Below are 20,569 nucleotides of genomic sequence, written 5' to 3' on the forward strand. Positions count from 1 at the left end.
CTTTGCAGCCTTTTATTAGCTGGGTGTGTCGGCTCATAGAGAAACCAAAACAACAACAACAACAAACAAAACAAAAACAAACACCAAACCCAAAACAATTTGGTGGAGTTGTCTGAGGTCCTGAAATGGAGTTTGAGTCTGACAACTCCAGGAAGCAAGCTCAGGCTGTAGACTGAGAAACTGGCTCCTCCTACAAATTCATCCCCCTCCCCCCATCTCACCTCATTCTCCCTCTCTTCCCCACCCCACCCCTCGCTGCGCTGTGATTCAGCCCTGCTTGTCTAAAGTATGGTTCAGCCCCTGACCTCTGACTCACTCATTTATTCGTTCATGAATTCAATAGCAATCATTTATTAGAGGCCTACCGTGTAGACCTGCTCGTCATGCAATACAGCAGTGAACAGGAGACCACAGATTGCTCTGAAGGAGCAAGAATGAAGCAGTGGCCATTCAGCTTCTAGGGTCAGCAGGGGAGGGTGAAGCTGGCTCCATTTTAGGGACACACATAAGAAATGGGTCTGGGATCTCAGGGAAATGATCACACAGTCCAAAACACTAGGGGCAAGCAAAGTGTCTTCTGCAGAAGGGGATTCAGGCAGGCAGGAGCACCTAGCGGGAATTCCCCTGGCTTTTTATTGCCAATGAAAAGGTGACCCTGTTTCTCACTCTGGGTGGGCAATGCTAAGCCTCACAGCTTGGGTGGCTGCTAAAAACAATCCCTTAAAAGAAGTCTGGCATTCCTTTGCCTTCTCTATTACCTAAAGGATAGTCTCTTATAGTTGTAGATTTAGAAGAGTGTTTATTCATTATATTTTTACAAGAAGAAGACAGAGGAAAATTTGCCTTCACATTGCTTACATACAATAATTATATATGTGGTTCCTATGAGTCCAGCTCTTAAGATACCCCTCTCAGGGTTCAATCAAGGACACCACAATAAGCAAAGGGGGCTAAAGTCTGAGGGCTAAGAAATCTACTCACAACAGGATCCATGGATGCATGTTTCTTTATTTCTCTTATTCCTTATTCTTCCTTTTTCTCCCTTGTTCTACCCATTACAAATATTCCTAGTCATATATGCCCTTATAACCAGCAATTCCTCAGCCCTACCTGGTTCCAGGGCTGGGATTCTTTTGCCCCATAAAAATCAGATAAGAGTTTTCACACACACACACACACACACACACACACACACACACTCACACACGCAGACCTGTGACTTTCAGCTTAAAGGTGGGAGTGGATAGTGTAGGTCCAGTGAACTACTTAGTGGAGAAAGTTAGGAAAGGAATTAGATCATCAGGTGATTCTAGAGGGGTGGTTAGTGTGTACGCTATAGTTGTAGATGGTGAGCTGGAAAGTTTATTTTCAGTAAAATTATGAATAGGGCACAGATGGTTTTTTAAATTGGCACTCTGCTTTTTTTCCCATCATACAGAGAGGATACTAGGTAATCAGGCAACCTACTTAAACAGCCAGGTGAAAGCTAATGGCTCCTGATCTGATTAGCATATTCTCCAGAAGCTGCAGTTTCCAAGGGCCTAGGTCTGGAGTTTACACTAAACTATCAGTTCAGGAGTATGCTGTTAACACCCATTCTGATTGGGGGTATTGGGACTTTCTCTGGGATGTGGTTAATTATCTCTTCTGCTGGTTTTTAGAGTAAAACACAAACAGTAAATTTCCTGTATTAAAATCATCAGTGAACTGGCTTATTCTTCTATCTATCTGAGCAACTGTGAACCAGCAGCTGGGCAAGTGGTAATTCTATATCCTTGGAGAGGACATAGAAGAGATAAATTGCAGACTCTTAATGACTTTCAATGATTGCTGGGAGACATTGACCATCCATGGCCACTACTGGAGTAACAAAACCAGAACTGAGTAATTTGTTCCAAACCTCGAAAGCTGACAAGTACTTAAATAGTCCAAGAGAATTGACTGCGAGAGAATTGGCTTTGGTGGGGACAAAATTACAGTATGGACATGTAGATCATTGGGATCCAGAGCTTAATTGCATTCTGGTTATTTTACCCACTATGCATTCTCCTTCAGGAATATTAATGCAGAAGGAAGATACTCTTTTAGAATGGATTTTTTTAAAACCACATGAACAGAGTAAGAAACGAAAAACTTTTGTGCAAAAAGTTTCTGAGTTGCTTCTAAAAGAAAATTTGGGACTTCATTAATTATTGCAGTACACTTTACAAATGATGAAATTGACTCATTAAGGGCAGAATTTGAACACTGGCAAAGAGCTTGCAGTGAGTTTTTGAAAGAAATTAACAATTATTCCAAAAGCAAGAGAATTCACTTTATAAAGCGAACTAACTGGATCTTCCTTACATTGTATGAGGAACACCACTATCTGGAACCCCTACATTCTATACTGATGCAAATAAATCAGGAGAGGCAGGTTACCAGTTAGGAAATGTATGTAAAATGGCTCAAATCCCTTCCTATACTGTCATGATCATGCAGAATTGACTTTATTATTTATTCAGTTACAAGACATAATTAGGAATAGGAATCATACCAAATATACAGCACTTATTTAATCCCATATGGGTCTGCCAGATCCTCTAGCACAATATGATGCAGAAATTGATCAACTATTGACAAGAAATGTGATCAAAGCCTCAAGATTTTACATAAAAAATATGCCAATAGCAAAGGTTTGAAAGAAGATTTTTCTGGTGACAATCAAGGAAATTATAAAGAAATGTTCTGCTTGGTCTTTATACAATCAAACTCCACTACCTGCAGGAACTAACCCAAAGGGTACTCAAAGGAATGAACTCTGGTAGATGGATGTGTTTCATTTTGTAGAATTTGGAAAATTAAAATATGTACACCATATCACTCACACACACACACACACACACATATAGGATTTCAATGGTAAACTCTTTGAGTTCTGAAAAGACTGATTCTGTGATCACACATTTGTTAACAGTCATGACTCTCATGGGGATTCCTGTACAAATTAACTCACAATGCTCCAGCATATGTCTCCAGTAAAATGAAAATAAACAGAAAGGAATAATGAAGTCCCCTAGAAATAGATTTCATAATGTGTTATTAGCTCTAAATTGTATAAATACTTACTTGAAATGAATGACATCTGCAGAGAGACATTGGCTAAAGAACAAACTACGGAATTAAATCATCCTGTCTACTTTAAAGTTATGTTGACCTCAGAATGGAAATCAGAATATGTGTTGCATTGGGAAGGGGGTTTTGCTTTTGTTTCTACAGGAGATGAAATTCTATGGATACCATCAAAATTGGTAAAGGTTATATTTGAACAAGAGTTTGTTCTTGAATGAAAGAGGTGATAGTTTATCAAACTAACTTATACAACTAACAAATGCTTCTCACTTGATCAGATGTACCTTGCCAAAAGGGAACCTCCCCAAAGTTAGGGTTGGAGCAGGGTTTTGCTTTTGTCTTTCGGGAGAATGAAGGCATCCATCTAAGGGATCTGAAGACCACTGGACAAATGAGACCTGAGGATAAGATGACTGCTCATCTAGAACAATGTCCCAACAGTGTATACATTGAGAGACATTAAGATATACTTTTGGTAATGCAACTTAGATTAGGAAGTGAATGAGATACTGAAGAACAATTAACAAAAGCTCAGAGACAGATATTGGGGTTCAACCTGAAGACCATAAAAGACAAAGCTGCCACTCACTAGCTTTTACCTTGACCTCAGTCTGAAAATGGAGATCCTGCCTCCAGGAAACCTCAGAATGAGACTGTGTGAGAGCTGTTTCCTCACATCTTATATTTGTTTAAGTACAATGAGTATATACAATATATATATATATATATATGCAATAAATACATAGGCAATGTCTAGTCCATTTGTGTTTGATAAATTCAGAGAAAATGTTCCATATCTATCCTATCTTGGTAAGTCAAAATTCTTGTACATAATTACTTTATATCATAACTATCTGTTTATTATGTTAGGTAAACAAGGAAAACTATTGCTATGTAATCTTCAACTCCCTCAGAGACCCAGTAAGGAAATAATACTGAGTAAACAGGAAGTGGTTCCTTCTCTGTAGGCTTCATAAATCACTATGCAGCCTGTGCCATCTCCAAATCAACCTTCTCTGAATTCCTGGGGTGCTACGAGTTGAAGACCCTTGGGTGCTACTTCTCTGCCTCACTCATGGAATCTGTGTCATTGTTATACCTCCTCATTCCCATGGGATGTTTCTGGAGACCCACTGACCTTTCCTAATTAGCTAGTTTTGCAGAACTTCCAGCGGTTGCCCCCAGTGCTGGTGGTTCAAGAGGACCAAACATGTCTGTGTGGTGAGAACCAGCAGAACCCCAGAGGTACTAACTCTACAATGACTGTGCTCAGTAATCAACCCCCTGTGTTTCCTGGTAGATTAGATAGAAGGAGGGTGTCTGGGTGATCCTGTGGTGATGGGAAAGGATCAATGTTTTAAGCCCTAGCGAGTTGACTTGGATTCACCTCAAACAGCATTTCAGCAAATCCAAGCGACACCTGACATTTTTTTTGTTTGTTTTTGTTTTTTGAGACAGGGTTTCTCTGTGGCTTTGGAGCCTGTCCTGGAACTAGCTCTGTAGACCAGGTTGGTCTCGAACTCACAGAGATCCGCCTGCCTCTGCCTCCCGAGTGCTGGGATTAAAGGCATGCGCCACCATCGCCCGGCGACACCTGACATTTCTACAGAGCCCAAACAGCTTCTTTATTAATCATTGGCAATAAAACATATTCACAGCATACACAGCGAAGTCCCACATCACAGAGTGAGTTCCAGGACAGCCAGGACTATACAGAATAATGCTATCTCAAAAAATTTAAATAAATAATAAAGAAAATATAAATACATAAATAAAATGAATTAAAAAATAGACATCAGCCAAAAACCTCAACAACAAACTAGATCAAGTAAAGCAATAATATTGGAGCTTCCAATTGTTTCTTTCAAAATAATTTGTTTAGACAGAAAACAAACAAACAAACCACAATTCCAAGAAAGAATGAAAACAGCCCTGGGCAGCCTTAGAAATTACTCCAGCCTGACTAGGAAGTTTCACTCAGAAGGCTGGCCACTGAGAGATGACTGGTCCAAGGATGCTGCACTCAGCAATGATCAGTCCAGCAAGGACTTTATAGATGACAATGGAACTAGTTTTCCAGCTGGACAGTTAGCTTAATTGGTTAGCGCACAGCGCTAATAATTAGGAGGGGAGGTGTGGTTGCAGGAGGCAGGTCACTGGGCAGTGTGGTGGGGGACACATCTTTGCAGGGCATCTTTACCTCTGGTCTCTCTCTCTCTGTCACAGCTTCCTGGTCACTGTAAGTGAGCAACTCTGTTCTGCCATTCCCTCCCACCATGATGGACTGCTTCCTTGCTGGTCCCCAAACAATGGAGCAGCCATGAGAAATGCTGAAGAAATTTCATCTGTCTTAATGGAAATAGTATCAGAGAAACACTTAGACCTTCAAGCATGCAACTATGAGGGGCATCCTTACTCTCCTTACTCTCTCTTAACATACACAGCGTTTCAAAGCAAAATTTGTAAAATGCTGTGAGGGGTATTGTGTACATATGACAAACATGACTTAAGACAGGCAGGGATGGTGAGACCAAGGCTGTAGCACCGATGGTCTCTACACTGGCTGTGCAGATGCAAGCTCTATAACTAAGTAGTTTGTGTAAACTATGCATTATTTTATTATTAGCGCTGTGCGCTAACCAATTAAGCTAACTGTCCAGCTGGAAAACTAGTTCCATTGTCATCTCTAAAGATACTGCTAATGCATAAGACAAAGAACTGGAGCTAAATGACAGCAGATGATTAAAGTGGAGTCTATTTGAGTCAGAGTCTTACTATACAACACGAGTTTTATAACCCAGGTGAGTCTGGAACTCACTATGTAGCCCAGGCTGCTCTCAAACCCTTAGTTCCTCCTACTTCAGCCTCCTGGGTGCTGGGATTACAGGTGTGTGTTGACATGCACATCTTAAAGTGATTAGTGAAAATATTCAAATATACCTAAAGGAGACAAGAACAAGAGAACAAAAGAACACACACACACACACACACCAGAAAGGAAAACAGGTGTATAATGGTAGATCAAAGTTTAACCATATCAGTTACCACATTAAATATTATTTCTGGAGTGAAAAGGAAGACCCATATATCCTATTATGTATGATTTTAAAACACAGTGACATAAAGTCAGGCCAATAGTGTGTACTTGAGCCTAGAGCTGAGACCAGCCTGAGCAACAAGTGAGACTCCCATCTCCAAATCAAACATAAATGCAAAGACACAAACAGAATGCATGTCAACGGGAAAAAGGAAAGCAAATGAGTGATAAAGGACACGGATGCAACTGGCAAGCTTAGTGTTAGATCAAGACTTCATTCAACTCGAGCATTCGCAGAGCTGTGGGGGACATTCATATTGATAAATGTAGCTCAACCAAAGATGCCACAGTCATAAAAGGTTTAGATGTAATAAGAGTTTCCAACTCCACAGAGCAAAATCTATAGGATGAAAGGGAGACAGTTCTGCCCCTGTACTTAGCAGGAAATCTTACCATTTCTCTTAACAGACAGAAAACTGTGGGAAAAAAGTAAAGTTAACATAGTCAGAAGTGATTTGAGAAATATTGTCACCACCTTGACCTAGGTGCGTTCCCAGAACACTACACCCATACCTGCAAAATACACTTACAAGGGTGCAAAGCGTGTCCACTAGAACAGAGCATACAGCAAACCCTCAATAATCATGGGGATTGAAAGCTAGCTCCCGTCCTCTGTCCAAGGCAGCGTGGAGATGAAGCCTTGAGTTCCCCAAGGCCAGTGAAGAGTGAGGGAAGGGAGCTGAGGAGAACGGGCGGTCATCGAGGTCAGATATCAGATGGTGAAAGGTGAATGAAGGGGAAGGAGGAGCCATTTACTGAAACATGATTAATTAAAGCTCAGGGTCAGAAATTGGGGTTAAACCTGAAGATCTGAGAGGCAAAACAGTCAGCCACTGACTCTTGCCTCAACCTCATTCCATAATGATGATCTTGCCTCCAGGAAGCTCAGAATGAGTCTCTGTCTGAGAGCTAATTCCCCCTGTCTTATATTCCTCTTGAAGGCTTGGATTAAAAGTGTGCACTGCTGGGATTAAAGGCACGCAACACCAAATTTCTATGGCAACCAGTGTGGCTACTGGAATTAAAGGTGCAAGTCATTGCGGTTACTGAGAGTAAAGGTGTATGTTACCATTACCTGGTCTTTAAGGCTGACCAGTGGGACTGTTTTACTCTCAGATCTTCAGACAGTCTACATTTATTAAAATACAATTTAAATGCCACTACAATTTACCTATCTGGACCCCATTCCTCAGGCTCTGACTTCTTGCCCACCCCAGGGTCATAGGGGAAGTGCTGCCTCATTCAGATTGCCTAGGACACTGGTGCCCAGAATCTGGCCCCAGAACTTCCTGGTTAGCCAATTTATCTGCCAAATCCATAGAAATTTGTCCTCACAATGAGTTAAGTGTGGTTACTACTGTTGGGTCCTGGAGATGCTTAAATAATGGGGAACAGAAACCAAAGTCTATGACCCAGAAGCAGGGCAAAAAGAAGCTTATCAGCTATCTGGGGCAACAGTCAAAGTTCGGTTTCTGATACTGAAGCAGTAGGAATGAGTTTGGAGCCTCTTTTTATAGTGAAAACTAAGCATCAGATTTGGGATGAATGTAATATTATTATTTTTTTAACAATCTTGAGGTTAAGCTTAGAGACATCTTTACATTTTAAAATTAACAATTTCTGCTTATAAGGTGTTGGTTTAAAGTGTTTGGAGAAGCCTGCAGCTGTCCTGATACAGATGTTTGCCCCCTAGCTGAGAAGGATACAAGAAAATGTGAGGTGGAAGGTCTCATATAGGCAGTGAATACAGATTAAAGAAATGAAAAGCTGAGAGTAACATATAAGCAGATATTGAAGGTTAATCTTGGTCCATTGCAGTTGTAATGCAGGGTTTTTTCATTAAAAGTTAATCTTTAACCTATGACAGAATTTCTGGTAAAAGCCATTATTCAAAGTTAACATTTCACTGCTCGTAGACCTGCAGGCTGTCAGCTCACCTCTCTCTAGGCTTACCATTTTATGTTCCTGGGATCTTCCTACAAGGTGAGCAGCTCACACTATGGGCTCAGACTCCAGTGGGGTCACAGTGATGGGGGCCCCCAGAAAGGGAAAATGGTCAGAAGAGGTGGGCTTCCTCTCTGACCTTGCTTTAGCTGTAGGTACCTGGCTGGGAGCAGTGACTCCAAAGCCAGTCAGTGTGACACCCTGACACTGCTCTGTTTCTGATAGCCAAGGTGACAGAAGGAAGGACTCAGGACTCCAAGCCTGGATCCCCAACAGGGTGGGCAGTGTTGTCAGGCCCTGGGTTGTGGAACTGGAAAACTTCTCTCTCAGACTCTGATGGTTCCAGGGTGTTGCTCTTTCTACTTTTAACAACTAAATAAATGCTAAAGACAATAGTAGCTGCTCCTCTAGTCAGGAAGTAAACAGATGGTGGGGGCTGGAGGTGGCATTCAATGTATCATTCAAGATATCCTGGCATTCCAGAGACAGTCCCATACCCCGGTTAAGTCGGATCAGCTCAGTCTGAACACTGCTTCTACCGCTTTTTAGATGTAACCATAACAACCTCCCCAGACCCATTTTTCCCTTTTTCCAAACGAGAACGACAGTAGGATCTACATGACATTGTTGTTGGGCTAACTGGAGCCTTCATATAGCTTTGGCAACAAGTATTATTTTTCATTATGGGTGGAACAGCAGCCATGGACCTGGAGCCCTGTGTGAAGGGGCAAAGGCCCAGCTGATGGCAGCCAGGGTGGCTCTCTTCCCTTAGCCCCCACACTAGTGGGAAATTTGAGGGAGAATCTGGGCTTTCCAGTTAAGTGATTCCTTTTGATCTGTGAAGCAGGAGTCACAGGAACAATACCAGCCTTTGGGACCCGTTGTCCTCTGAGCTGAGATAGAGGTATTCTCTGCAGCCCTCCGCTGCAGGCAAATGTGCAAGTTCAGGAGCCAACTAGACCTCAGATAAAGCTTAGATAAACCCTCAGGCCTGGTAAGGATCACAGGAGCTCTCAGTGCTTCACAGTGGTCAGGTGATGCCCAGCTCACCAACATTATTATCCCTAGGTTACAGATGAGGAAGTTGAGGTCCAGAAAGAAGGGACTTTTTGATGTCCCATATGGAGAGGTGACAGGTCTCTCAATCTGTTATCAGCCATCTAGAGCAGGTTTATGTACAACACCCAGATACTGAGCAGACAGAGCAGGGAGAACAGGGGATGAACCTGGTGGTCATGATTGGTTTTTCTCTCCCTAGATGAGCACCTCCAAATCCAAGGTAAATAGAGCAGAAGTCCTTGGCTCATCTTGTCTCCTCCCCAGGAAGGATACCAGCTGACTCAACAGGGGCCAGGACAATCCACTGCCTTCCATAGCTGTGACTTCTGCTTGACCCTGTGGGTATGGGATGGGAGGGGAGCTGGGAGGAAGGTGTTCTCCCTATCTGGTGGATGTTAGAATGACCCTTGACCAAGGGCACAAGGACACAAAGATGCCTGGGGTGAGGGATCACTTGTTATTCTCAGGTTTTATAGCAATGCCCCAATAGTGTCTCTCTCCTCTCTCTCTCTCTCTCTCTCTCTCTCTCTCTCTCTCTCTCTCTCTCTCTCTCCCTTTCTTTCTCTCTTTGTCCTCTTAAACCAATGTTCAGTTATAACCAGGGCACTGAAATCATCCTTCCACATTTCCAGCGCCCTCTGTTCCCAGTAAAGATGAGAAACTAAACTGGATGCTTTAGTTCCTTATAAAATCAGAAGAAAATGCCACAGTATTAATTTAGTATATGGGACATAGAATTGTCACTGTGTGCACTATAGAAATTGACAGTCTTCAACTTCCTCCTGAAAATAAGAATACTACACCTATCTCGAGAATGGTAACAAGCAGTGACTGAGGCTACTGATTTTATTGGACTTGGGAGGTGTCTACCATGGTCTCACTGAAGTTTTCCTGTTTCTTCAGGCCCACTTCTCAACCCAGGTACCTGCCGACACCCAGAACCCAGTGTTGCTTGTAGGAATACCAAGATGGAAGACCGATGAGGAAGGAGATCCGGGAGAGGGAGTAGAAAAGAGTGGCAGGATTTGGGAATATGTGGATAACCCTGGGTGAAAAGGAAGTCCCAATTGCTTCACAGTATGGGATCCTTAAGAGTGGCTCAGGGAAGGGGACATCTGTGGTTTGCAGGCCACTGGAATCCCTTAAGGAAGGGAGGAAGGTGTTAAGCAGTGAAGTCCTTCTGCATAGGTCCCTACCCCAAGCCAGGTCTACCATCTGTGACAAGCAGAATGACCCAGCTGTGCCTATACATACAACCTACAGTCTGTGATATTTCTCCTCATAGACCCTACCAAAGGCAGCCATCACCATCAATTTCTTCTTCTCTGAGTCATTCCTGAACAAGCACTTCCAGGAGGTGGAGTTGAGCCAAGGAGAGCCTCAGCCTGGAGACCTCTACCTGTTCAAGTTGTTGAGTTCTAGTCTACAGTGCTGTGGGACCCACGTGGGTGTTTACTGTGGCAAAGGAGAGATCATACACTTTGAGGGTGAGCGAAAATGACTTCGGCCAGTCAAGAGAGGCCTGAGCTGGCATGAAAACTGGGATGAAATTGTCTCTGAAAGAGGGCGGGGCAGCCCGGATGTGGGACTTCAGTTTGAGGAAATGTTGTCTCTGATTTGCACTGGGCCCGCTATCCCCACAGGAGTAACCACCAAGAATGGTGTAGGTGGCACACTACAATCGCTTCTGGAGTACAACGAAGGTAAAGTGTTCAAAGAGGGCCTCCGTCAAATGCAGAGAGAAAGAAAGCTCTCTCGTGTGCTTCGCAGACGCGGTGGCATTAACCATAAGGACCTGGAGCTCCGTGTGCGAAAAGCTATGGACAACGATCCTCCTGAGTACAATGCTATCAGCAGCAACTGCGCGCACTTTGCCCTGAACCTGCTGGGCATGGATTCAGTAAGCTCCTCTTTTCCAGCTGCACATCCTCATCCCAACCCGGAGTTTCCTAAGAAATATACCTAGAAAACCAGCTCCAGCAAAACTCCGACATTCCCCTCCCCTGGTACACTCAGATCAGGCCAGATTCCTCTAAACTGAAGGTCTTCACTCTGATATCCAAAAGTCCCAGAAAGAAATTGCTGTGCCTAGTTGTTGAAGTTACACACTCTGAAGCCCTTTGAGCCCTTGCCAGGCTGGCCTCAAGCCCCAGTTCTTAGATCCTGACCAGACATATTTACTGAATGCTACCAATCTCCTGCCCCGGTGCTGGCCCAACCCCTCATTCTTCTTCCTTCAGTAGAACTTTCTGGAAGGATACACCAAGACCAAGTTCTCATCAAAAAGGAGAATTATTAGCCCCAGGGGGACAAAGGCAGGGGCTATGAGACAAGTGAGAGGGGAGAAAGGGGCAAGAGATATGTCCTCAGAGGAACACAGTACTACTGCCTTGGATAAAATGGAGGCAGATGTGGCCCATAGGAAAATGGCAGTTTATAAAGGGAAAAGGGTAAGCCCTTGTTAGGATGAGTTGGTTCTTTGGGGGGGGGGGCTTGTTAATTATGATAGACAAAGAGGGTGGTTGATTGCTGGACTTCAATACTTTGATAGCTGGGCCTGGGTGGTCAGCATCAGGAGGAGAAAGTGACCAAATAAGGGAATAGATCTTGGTGGCTAGCTTCAGGAATGTCATCTAACAGTTTAGCAAGGCAGAGGGAATGGGGGAGGACAAGATCTGCCAGAACCGTGTTTGCCCTGCTTAGGTCTATAGGAGCTCTTCCCTTTCTATTGACCAAATCCACCTTTCTGAGTTCCACCCAGCCCACCAATTCTCATCTTGGAAATCTGGGGATTCTTCTTCAAATCAAGTCAGACTTTGTGAACTCTTCCATTCTCCAAGCCTTACCAGGAGTTTCTAGCCACTCAGTCCCATGCCCAATACTCTAGCCCAAAAAGATGTAATCCATACAATCAGCCTAGCTTAGGGCATTCTCTCCATCCATACCTAGTAAGTTCCTTTCTTACTTTACTCTCTGTCTCCCCAGGAATCACAAAGTGCTGGAGACCTGTTGATTACACCAGACCCTAAGTCGGTCTGTTACTTTTCGCTTTCTTCTGAAATATCATGTCCCATATGGAGAGGTGACAGGTCTCTCAACCTGTAATCAGCCATCTAGAGCAGGTTTATGCACTGCACCCAGATACTGAGCTGCCAGAGCAGGGAGGACAGGGAACATAATGACTGTTTTTTGTTTGTTTGTTTGTTTGTTTTTTCGAGTCAGGGTTTCTCTGTGGCTTTGGAGCCTGTCCTGGAGCTAGCTCTGTAGACCAGGCTGGTCTCGAACTCACAGAGATCCGCCTGCCTCTGCCTCCCGAGTGCTGGGATTAAAGGCGTGCGCCACCATCGCCCGGCTCATAATGACTGTTTTCTCTCCCTAGATGAGCTTCTCATCCCAGGGAAATTTAGCCAAAGTCCTTGGCTCATATTTTTCCCTTCCAGGCAGGGTTCCAGCATCTCAACAGTCCACTGTCTTCCATAGCTGTGACTTCTGTTTGACCCCGTGGGTTTGGGATGGGAGGGAAGTTAGGAGGAAGGTGTCTCCCTATTCAGTGGATTTTAGAGAGTATGATCTCTAGCCAGAGGTCAGAAGGACATAAAGTGAGGGATCACTTGATGGTTCCAGGTCATTTAGCAGTGCCCCTATAGTCCTTCTCCTATTACCTCTCCTCTGAAACCAAAGCTCAGGCATAACCAGGGCAGTGAAATTATCCTTCCAAGTCTGCAGTGCCCTCTGTAAAGATAAGAAACTAAACTGAATGCCTTAGTTCCTTTACAGAAGGAAACATGCAATGGTATTTATTTAGTACATAGGACGCAGGATGGTCACATGGGCACAGGTCAGCAGTGTGAAATATAGTAAGATTTGCCTTCCTCAATTTCCTCCTGAATATAAGAATACTACATCTATCTTGAGAATGGTAGCAAGCAGTGAAATGAGTGCATGTTGGCTACTGAGGTTATTGGACTTGGAAGGTGTCTACCATGGTCCAGATCTCACTGAAGTTTTACTGTTTCTTCAGACCTACATCTCAACCCAGGTACCTGCTGACACCCAGAACCCAGTGCTGCTTGTAGGAATGTCAACTTGGAAGATGAGAAAGGAGATCCAGGAAGCATGATATGGAGGAGAAAATAGTGGCAGGATTTGGGAATACGTGTATGAGAGTCCCAATTGATGGACAGTATAGGGTCCCTAGGGGTAGCTCAGGGCCGGGTACATATGTGGTTTTCATGCCTCTGCAGTTTCTTATAGACAGGGAGGCAGGTGTAAAGCAATGGAGACCTTCTGCCTAGGGCCCCACTCTGATCCAGGTCTACCATGTGTGATGAGCAGAACGACCCAGCAATAACTGTGTATCCACCCTGCAGTCTGACATTTCTCCACTTAGACCCTTCTAGGGGAATGCTGCATCTTTAAGTTCTGCTCCAAGGAGTCCATGAGCAAGCCCTTCCAGGAGGTGAAGTTAGACCAAGGCAACACTCTCCCTGGTGATGTCCTCCTGTTCAAGAAGCCATCTTCTATGGCACAGTCCTCCAAAGTCCACATGGGTGTTGACTGCGGCAACGGAGAGATCATACACTTTGATGGTGAGCAAGACAAATTTGGCCAGTCGTCGGGTGGGGACTGCACTGGGATGAAAAATGTGTAGGCCTCTGAAAGGGGGAGGGGCAGCCCAGGTATAGAACTTCAGTTTGAGGAAATGCCAGCTCCTATATGCACTGGACCTGCTATCCCCACAGGCAAGACCTCCAGCAGGGGCAGAGGACAAAGGCTTTGGGATAACTGTGAAGGTGTGGTGTGCAAAGAGAACCTCGATGCCTTGAGGAGCTCTGGACGTCTTGTGCACGTACTTCGCCAACGCAGTGGCATTAAAACGGAAGAACTGGAGAGCAGGGTGCAAACAGCTATGACCAGCATTCCTCCTCCCTACAATGATATCAGCAGCAACTCTGTGCACTTTGCCTTGAAGCTGCTGGGCACGAACACAGTAAGTACCTCTTCTCTCGCTGCACGAATCCCCATCCCAGTCCCTGAGTTTGCAAAAAAAAAAAAAAAAAAAAAAATGTACCTAGACATTCCCTCCTTTGCTACACTCAGACAAGTTTCCTCTAAACTGCAGGTCTTCACTCTGACATCCAGAAACAAATCACTGTGCCTACTTGTTGAAGTTATACACAATGAAGCCCCTTTGAGACCCTTGCCAGGCTGGCCTCAAGCCCCAGTTCTTGGATCATGGCCAGACATATTTACTGAATACTACCAATCTCCTGCCTCAGTGCTGGCCCAACCCCTCATTCTTCTTTCAATAGAACTTTCTGGATTGGCACACCAAGACCAAGTTCTCAGCACAAAGGAGAACTATTTGCCCCAGAGGGACAAAGGCAGGGAATAGGAGGCAAGGGAGAGGGGAGAAAGGGGCAAGGAGGAAAGGGAAGAGATATTTCCCCAGAGAAACCAAGGACTGCCTTTGGATAAAGTGGAGGCAGATGTGGCCCATAGGCAAATGGTAACCCCCTTGTTAGGATGAGTTAGTTTGTTTTTATTGGGCTTGTTAATTATGGAAGAGACAAAAGAGGGACTTGGGTTTTGGGATTTCAATATTTTGATAACTGGGCCTTGGTAGTCAGCCTCAGGAGGAGGAAATATCCAAATAAGGGAATAGACCATGGTGTTAGGGATGTAATCTAACAGTTTAGCAAGGTAGAGGAAATGGAAGAGGACAAGATCTGCCAGAACCGTGTTTGCCCTGCTCAGGTCTACTGGAGCTCTTCCCTTTCTATTGACCAAATCCACCTTTCTGAGTTCCACCCATTTCCAACCAGCCCACCACTTCTCACCTCGGACATATGGGGATTCTTGCTCTTCAAATCAAGACAGCCTTTGGGAAGTCTTCCAGTCTCCAAGGCACACCAGGAGAGTCCAACGACTCAGCCCCATGCCCAAAACTCTAGCCCAAAGAGATGCAACCCACACATCAGCCTAGTTTTAGGGCTTTCTCTCCATTCAGCCTTCGTAGGTTCCTTTCTTCCTTTACTCCCTGCCTTGGGTCTTAGGCGCTAAGCTTCAGGAATCACAACGTTCTGGAGACCTGGTGATTACACCAGACCCTAACTCAGTCTGTTACTTCTCCTTTTTCTCCTAGAATTAAATGGACTGGACTCAACCATGGATTCATGTGACCTTGGGCCCTACTGAGTGGGCCAGAAGAGGCTTCATAAAGAATCATTAAAATATCTTCTAAAATCTATTTTCGATGTTAGATGTTATGATTTTTTAAATATTTATTTATTTATTTGTTATGTATACAATAGGCTATCTGTGTGTATGCCTACAGGCCAGAAGAGGGCACCAGACCTTATTACGGATGGTTGTGAGCCAACATGTGATTGTTGGGAATTGAACTCAGGACCTTTGGAAGAGCAGGCAATGCTCTTAACCACTGAGCCATCTCTCTTAAAAGTGCTGCAAGATCCCCGGCGGCAGTAGGCAGCAGAAATGCTGTAGGTCCTCAAATGGTGGTAGCGGGCCATGTGTCAGCAGGCAGCGGGCCCTGGGAGCAGCCACCCGGCAGAGATGGCTGCGGTCCCTGAGCACTGGCTGGTCCCAGGCAGGGAGACACATGGCGGGTGGGCAGGAGATAGAAACATGGATAGACACACATGTAGAAATGAGGTTAAATATTTATTCAGGGAGCTATGGAGGGAAAGGCAAAAAGGGGAGAAAGGAGGTGAGGAAGGAGAGAGAGAGAGAGAGAGAGAGAGAGAGAGAGAGAGAGAGAGAGAGAGAGGAGCAGGAGGGGAGGAGGAGAGGGGGAGCTTGTGGCTAAAAACAGCTGCTGGTTCCTGGTGCACTTGTGTATCTCTGCTGGGTGTGTAGGCTCAAGGAGAAACAAAGACAAAACAAAACAAAAACAAACAAAAAACCAACACCGTGGGGGTGGGGTCCAAGTTCCTAAACTGGAGTTTGGTTCTGGCTGCTCCAGGAAGCCTGCTCAGGGTGTAGGCTCCTCCTACAAATTCATTACCACCCCCCCCATCTCCCCCCTCTTCCCCACCCCACCCCCTCACTGCACTGTGATTCAGCCCTGATTGTCTAAAGTTTGGTTCAGCCCCTGACCTCTGACTCACTCATTTATTCGTTCATGAATTCAATAGCAATTATTTATTAGAGGCCTTCCGTGTAGACCTGCTGGTCACACAATACAGCAGTGAACAAGAGACCACAGATTGCTCTGAAGGAGCAAGAATGAAGCAGTGGCCATTCAGCTTCTAGGGTCAGCAGGGGAGTGTGAGGCTGCTTCCATTTTTAGGGAACACATAAGAAAAGGGTCTGGGATCTCAGGGAAATGACCACACAATCCAAAGCACTAGGGGCAAACAAATTGTCTTCTGCAGGGGAGACTCAGGCAGGCAGGCGCACCTAGTGGGAGTCCCCTTGGGTTTTTACTATCAATGAAAAGGTGACCCTGTCCCTCACTCTGTATATTCAGTGCTAGGCCGCACAACTTAGGTGGCTGCTAACATCAACAAACGCCGTGCAACTGATAATCAAGTGTAATCTTGGATAACAGGGTCCAGCTTTTTTGTTGTTTATGTTTTTTTGTTGTTGTTGATATGTATGTTTTGTTTTCAGATAGGGTTTCTGTGAATCCCTGGCTGTCCTGGAACTCACTCTGTAGACCAGGCTGGTCTTGACCTGTCTCTGCCTCCCAAGTGCTGGGATTAAAGCTCTGTGCCAACACCACCTGGCACAGGATGCATCCTTGGGCACATACTTTGATCTTAGTCAAATGTTAGGCTATGAGCCTGTCCAGAATTCATGGCTTCCAAGGCTACAGGAGTCTGCTGAGAAGAGGAAACCTGAGACAAAGGAGATGGAGCCTGTGCTCTCTCTCTCTACGTAACATTTTAGTAAAATTCCCACTGGTAGAAAAGATGGAACCTCTGGGTGCAGTGCTCAGGAGAGCAGAGCTCTTTGAGCTTGAGACCAACCTGGTCTACATAGCAAGTTCTAGGACAGCCAGAACTAGAAAGAAAGAAAGAAAGAAAGAAAGAAAGAAAGAAAGAAAGAAAGAAAGAAAGAAAGAAAGGAAGGAAGGAAGGAAGGAAGGAAGGAAGGAAGGAAGGAAGGAAGGAGCAAATTTCATATACATTTCTTACAGTCCAGAGGACTAAGGAAAGCAATATGTAGGTTCTTCTGCTGTCAGCACAGTGTGGCTGGAATCACTGGAAGTCACTAGAATGAAGGAGGGTTCTAAGCTGGTGGGGGGATTGTCCCCAGATTTGTGGATTGGAAGGATCTCAAGTTGGACTGAGGAAAGTGAAAGTGGGGAGGAGTTTCTCTAGAGGCTTAGAGGTGATGGCTCAGTAGTTAAAAGCACCTGTTGCTATTTCAGAGGACCTTGGTTCGATTTCCACCACCCACACGTTACCACATGAATACCTCCAACTCCAGCTCCAGGGGGTCTGATGCCCACTTCTGACCTCCTTGAACACCACACAAACATGCACACAATGCCCATGCATACATGCAGGCAAAACACTCACAACTGTGAAATAAAAAATAAACGAACCATAAAAAAGAAACTGATCTGTGTTGAGCAAGAGACAAAGAGACGTAGCATGAATTTTTATTGATGTTCATGATAAAAACTCGGAGTTGGGGGTGAAAGCTGAGGATCAGAGAAACCTGTGGCCAGCCACTAGAGAGTTCTTACCTCTACCAATGCTCAGACCAAAGGGTGATCCTGTCCTCAGACTGCTGCCTTAGACTGAATGGAGCTCCTGTCTCCTGCTGCATTATATTCCTCTCTCTACCTTGTTGCATCCCTTCCTAGTGCTGGGATTAGAGGCCTGGGATCCCAAGTGCTGGGATCACCTTTGTGTGAGCTCTATTTATATTCTAGACTGGATCAATTTTGTGTAGCCCAGGGTGGTCTTGAACTAACAGAGATCCATCTGCACCCGGAGTCCTGGGATTAAAGGTGTGTGCCACCACTCCCTGGCCTCTAGAGGCTTAGTTCTGCACTGTGATCTTCAGGCAAACTTTATTGTTAAAACACAAACCAGATATCAATACAGGGAAAGGAATGTTAGAGCAGACTGGCTGGGCATGAGGATGGCCTAAACAAAGCTGTTTAAACTGAGGGTTCCAACTGGGTCTGGTAGCTGAGCATAGCATTCAGAAAAAGGTTGGCAGCGGTAAAGGATTCTGAACACAGAAAACCTGAAATGAATTCAAAATCAAACACATAATGGAAGTGGGGAGTCCTGGCCTGTGGCTGCCACCTGTGACTTTACTGCAGCTGTGACTCTAAACAGAACATCGCACGCTACAACTCTGACCTGATCACACCAGACACTGACACCGCCTGACACACCTTGGTGCACACGGGAGACTCTCCCTGGAGACTGACATGCCATGAACCACAGCACTTTCAGTTGTACATACAAAGTCTTCTCTGGCGATATTTGCTTATGTCTTAACAATTAAGCTTGCCTGAAAATCAGATTGCAAAGTAAGCCACTAGAGAGAGCCATAGAGGTCAGGCAGTGGTGGCATTCAACTTTAATCCTTACACCCAGGAGGCAAAGACCGGAGGATCTCCATGAGTTCAAGGACGCCCTAGCGTTCCCAAGATTGATCCATCCTAAAGAGAACGGAGCCAGATGGTGGTGGCTCAACCTTTAATCCCAGTATTTGGGAGTCACAAGCCTTTAAACCAGGACTAGGGAGGAGGAGACAGGCAGGGGTAGGTCTGGTCAAAGAGAAGAACACAAGGCAGGAGGAGACAAAGGCTCATGGCATTCGGTCTGAGGATTCAGTAGAGGTAAAATGTCTCTCTAGTGGCTGGCTCCTCTACTTCTTTGATCTACTTCGGCGTTTACCCCATTTTGACTCTGGGTTTTTATTATGAAGACCAATTGAAATTTGGGCCACAATCTCCTCTTACAGAAATACAATGGTTCAGCTACAGACACAGGGACTTTGACATGGTCCTACCACTATTCTTCAGCATGTGTCAAATTAGTGAGTCTTCTGGTTACAGTGTTACACAAACAAGCACATCTCTCTCATTACTGTGTAATTTTACTTTAGTCCTGACTGGTAAAATTATGTGTGCCAAATAACTGGTTTTGTTATCTTGTTCTTAATTTTACACATATATGTGAGTGTATGTATGTGAAGTGTATGTGTGTATGCGTGTGAAGTGTATGTGTGTGCTGTATGTGCACATGTATGTGTGGGTGGGCATGCCAGCAAACTACAGGGAGATGTCCTCCTTTGTCACCCTCAGCCTTGTTCTTTGATGCAGGGTCTCTCACTGAACTGAGCTCACAGATTTCCTCTAGGCTGGCACCCAGCCATGCTCAGAGATTCTGCTCTCTCCATGACCTCTCTGTGCTGGGTAAGAGGTGTGAACAGGATCATGTCTGACGTTTACATGCGTGCTGGGATCTGAACTCTAGTCTCATATGCCAGCACTCTTAATTGCTGAATCATCTCTCCAGCCATAAAGAATTGTTTTAAAATACTTTTCTTTTGGATTTATTGATGTGTGTGCCTGCTTTAGATCCCTGCATACAGAGTCATGTAAAAATTTCTCAGGTACAAAGTTGTTTTTTTTTTTAAAGATTTATTTATTTATTTATTTAGTATGTATACAGTGATCAGCCTCCATGTATGCCCGCAGGCCAGAAGAGGGCACCAGCTCTCATTACAGGTGGTTGTGAGCCACCATGTGGTTGCTGGGAATTGAACTCAGGACCTCCGGAAGAGCAGTCAGTGCTCTTAACTTCTGAGTCATCTCTCCAGCCCCCAGGTACAAAGTTTTACTCAGTAGCAATGTTAAGATGTCCTGACCTACACTAGGGAGACAGAAAAGGACATCAGGGCTTTCTTTCCTATCGCTTTGATAAAGCATCTGACAAAATCAATTTAAGCAGGGCTTTATTTTAGCTCATAGGCTGAGGATGTATGTTGGGGAAATGTGATAGCAAGGGTTTGAGGCTGGACATAGGATAACATCAGTCATGAAGCAAAGATGAATGAATGCTGGGCTTCATATTATCTCTCTCTGTCTGCCTCCTGCTGTAAAGCAGTACAGGGTAGCCTGGAACTCACAGTTCTTCAGTCTCCTGAGTGTTCAGGCTCTAGATCTGCACAATCACATCAGACTCATCCTCAGTCCTTTCTATTTATATTTATTTTAGTCCACAGTTTGGCTAAGTTTCCCAGGGTGGCCTCAAATACTCAGTCCTGCCTTGGCTTCTCTGATAATTGGGACTTCATGCATGTTGTAATCTGCTGGCCTGACCTGAATACTGTGTCCCTTTAAGAGTCAAGCCCTGCCCA

General features: G+C 44.7%; 1 protein-coding gene across 1 annotated transcript; it reads left to right on the forward strand.

The window, feature by feature from the left end:
- The first annotated feature begins 8,091 nt into the window (after positions 1–8,091).
- On the forward strand, positions 8,092–15,461 carry LOC126508687 (uncharacterized). The gene is made up of 8 exons (XM_050154049.1): positions 8,092–8,191; positions 9,411–9,431; positions 10,115–10,132; positions 10,497–10,698; positions 10,855–11,111; positions 13,602–13,800; positions 13,954–14,201; positions 15,357–15,461. The coding sequence occupies exons 1-8, from the start codon at positions 8,168–8,170 to the stop codon at positions 15,360–15,362; spliced, it is 975 nt and encodes a 324-aa protein (XP_050010006.1). The 5' UTR covers positions 8,092–8,167; the 3' UTR covers positions 15,363–15,461.
- The last annotated feature ends 5,108 nt before the right edge of the window (positions 15,462–20,569 follow it).

The sequence above is a fragment of the Alexandromys fortis genome, unplaced genomic scaffold (assembly GCF_014885135.2).
Source record: "Alexandromys fortis isolate MF-2015 unplaced genomic scaffold, M_Fortis_MF-2015_v1.1 scaffold_86, whole genome shotgun sequence".
NCBI classification, from domain to species: domain Eukaryota; kingdom Metazoa; phylum Chordata; class Mammalia; order Rodentia; family Cricetidae; genus Alexandromys; species Alexandromys fortis.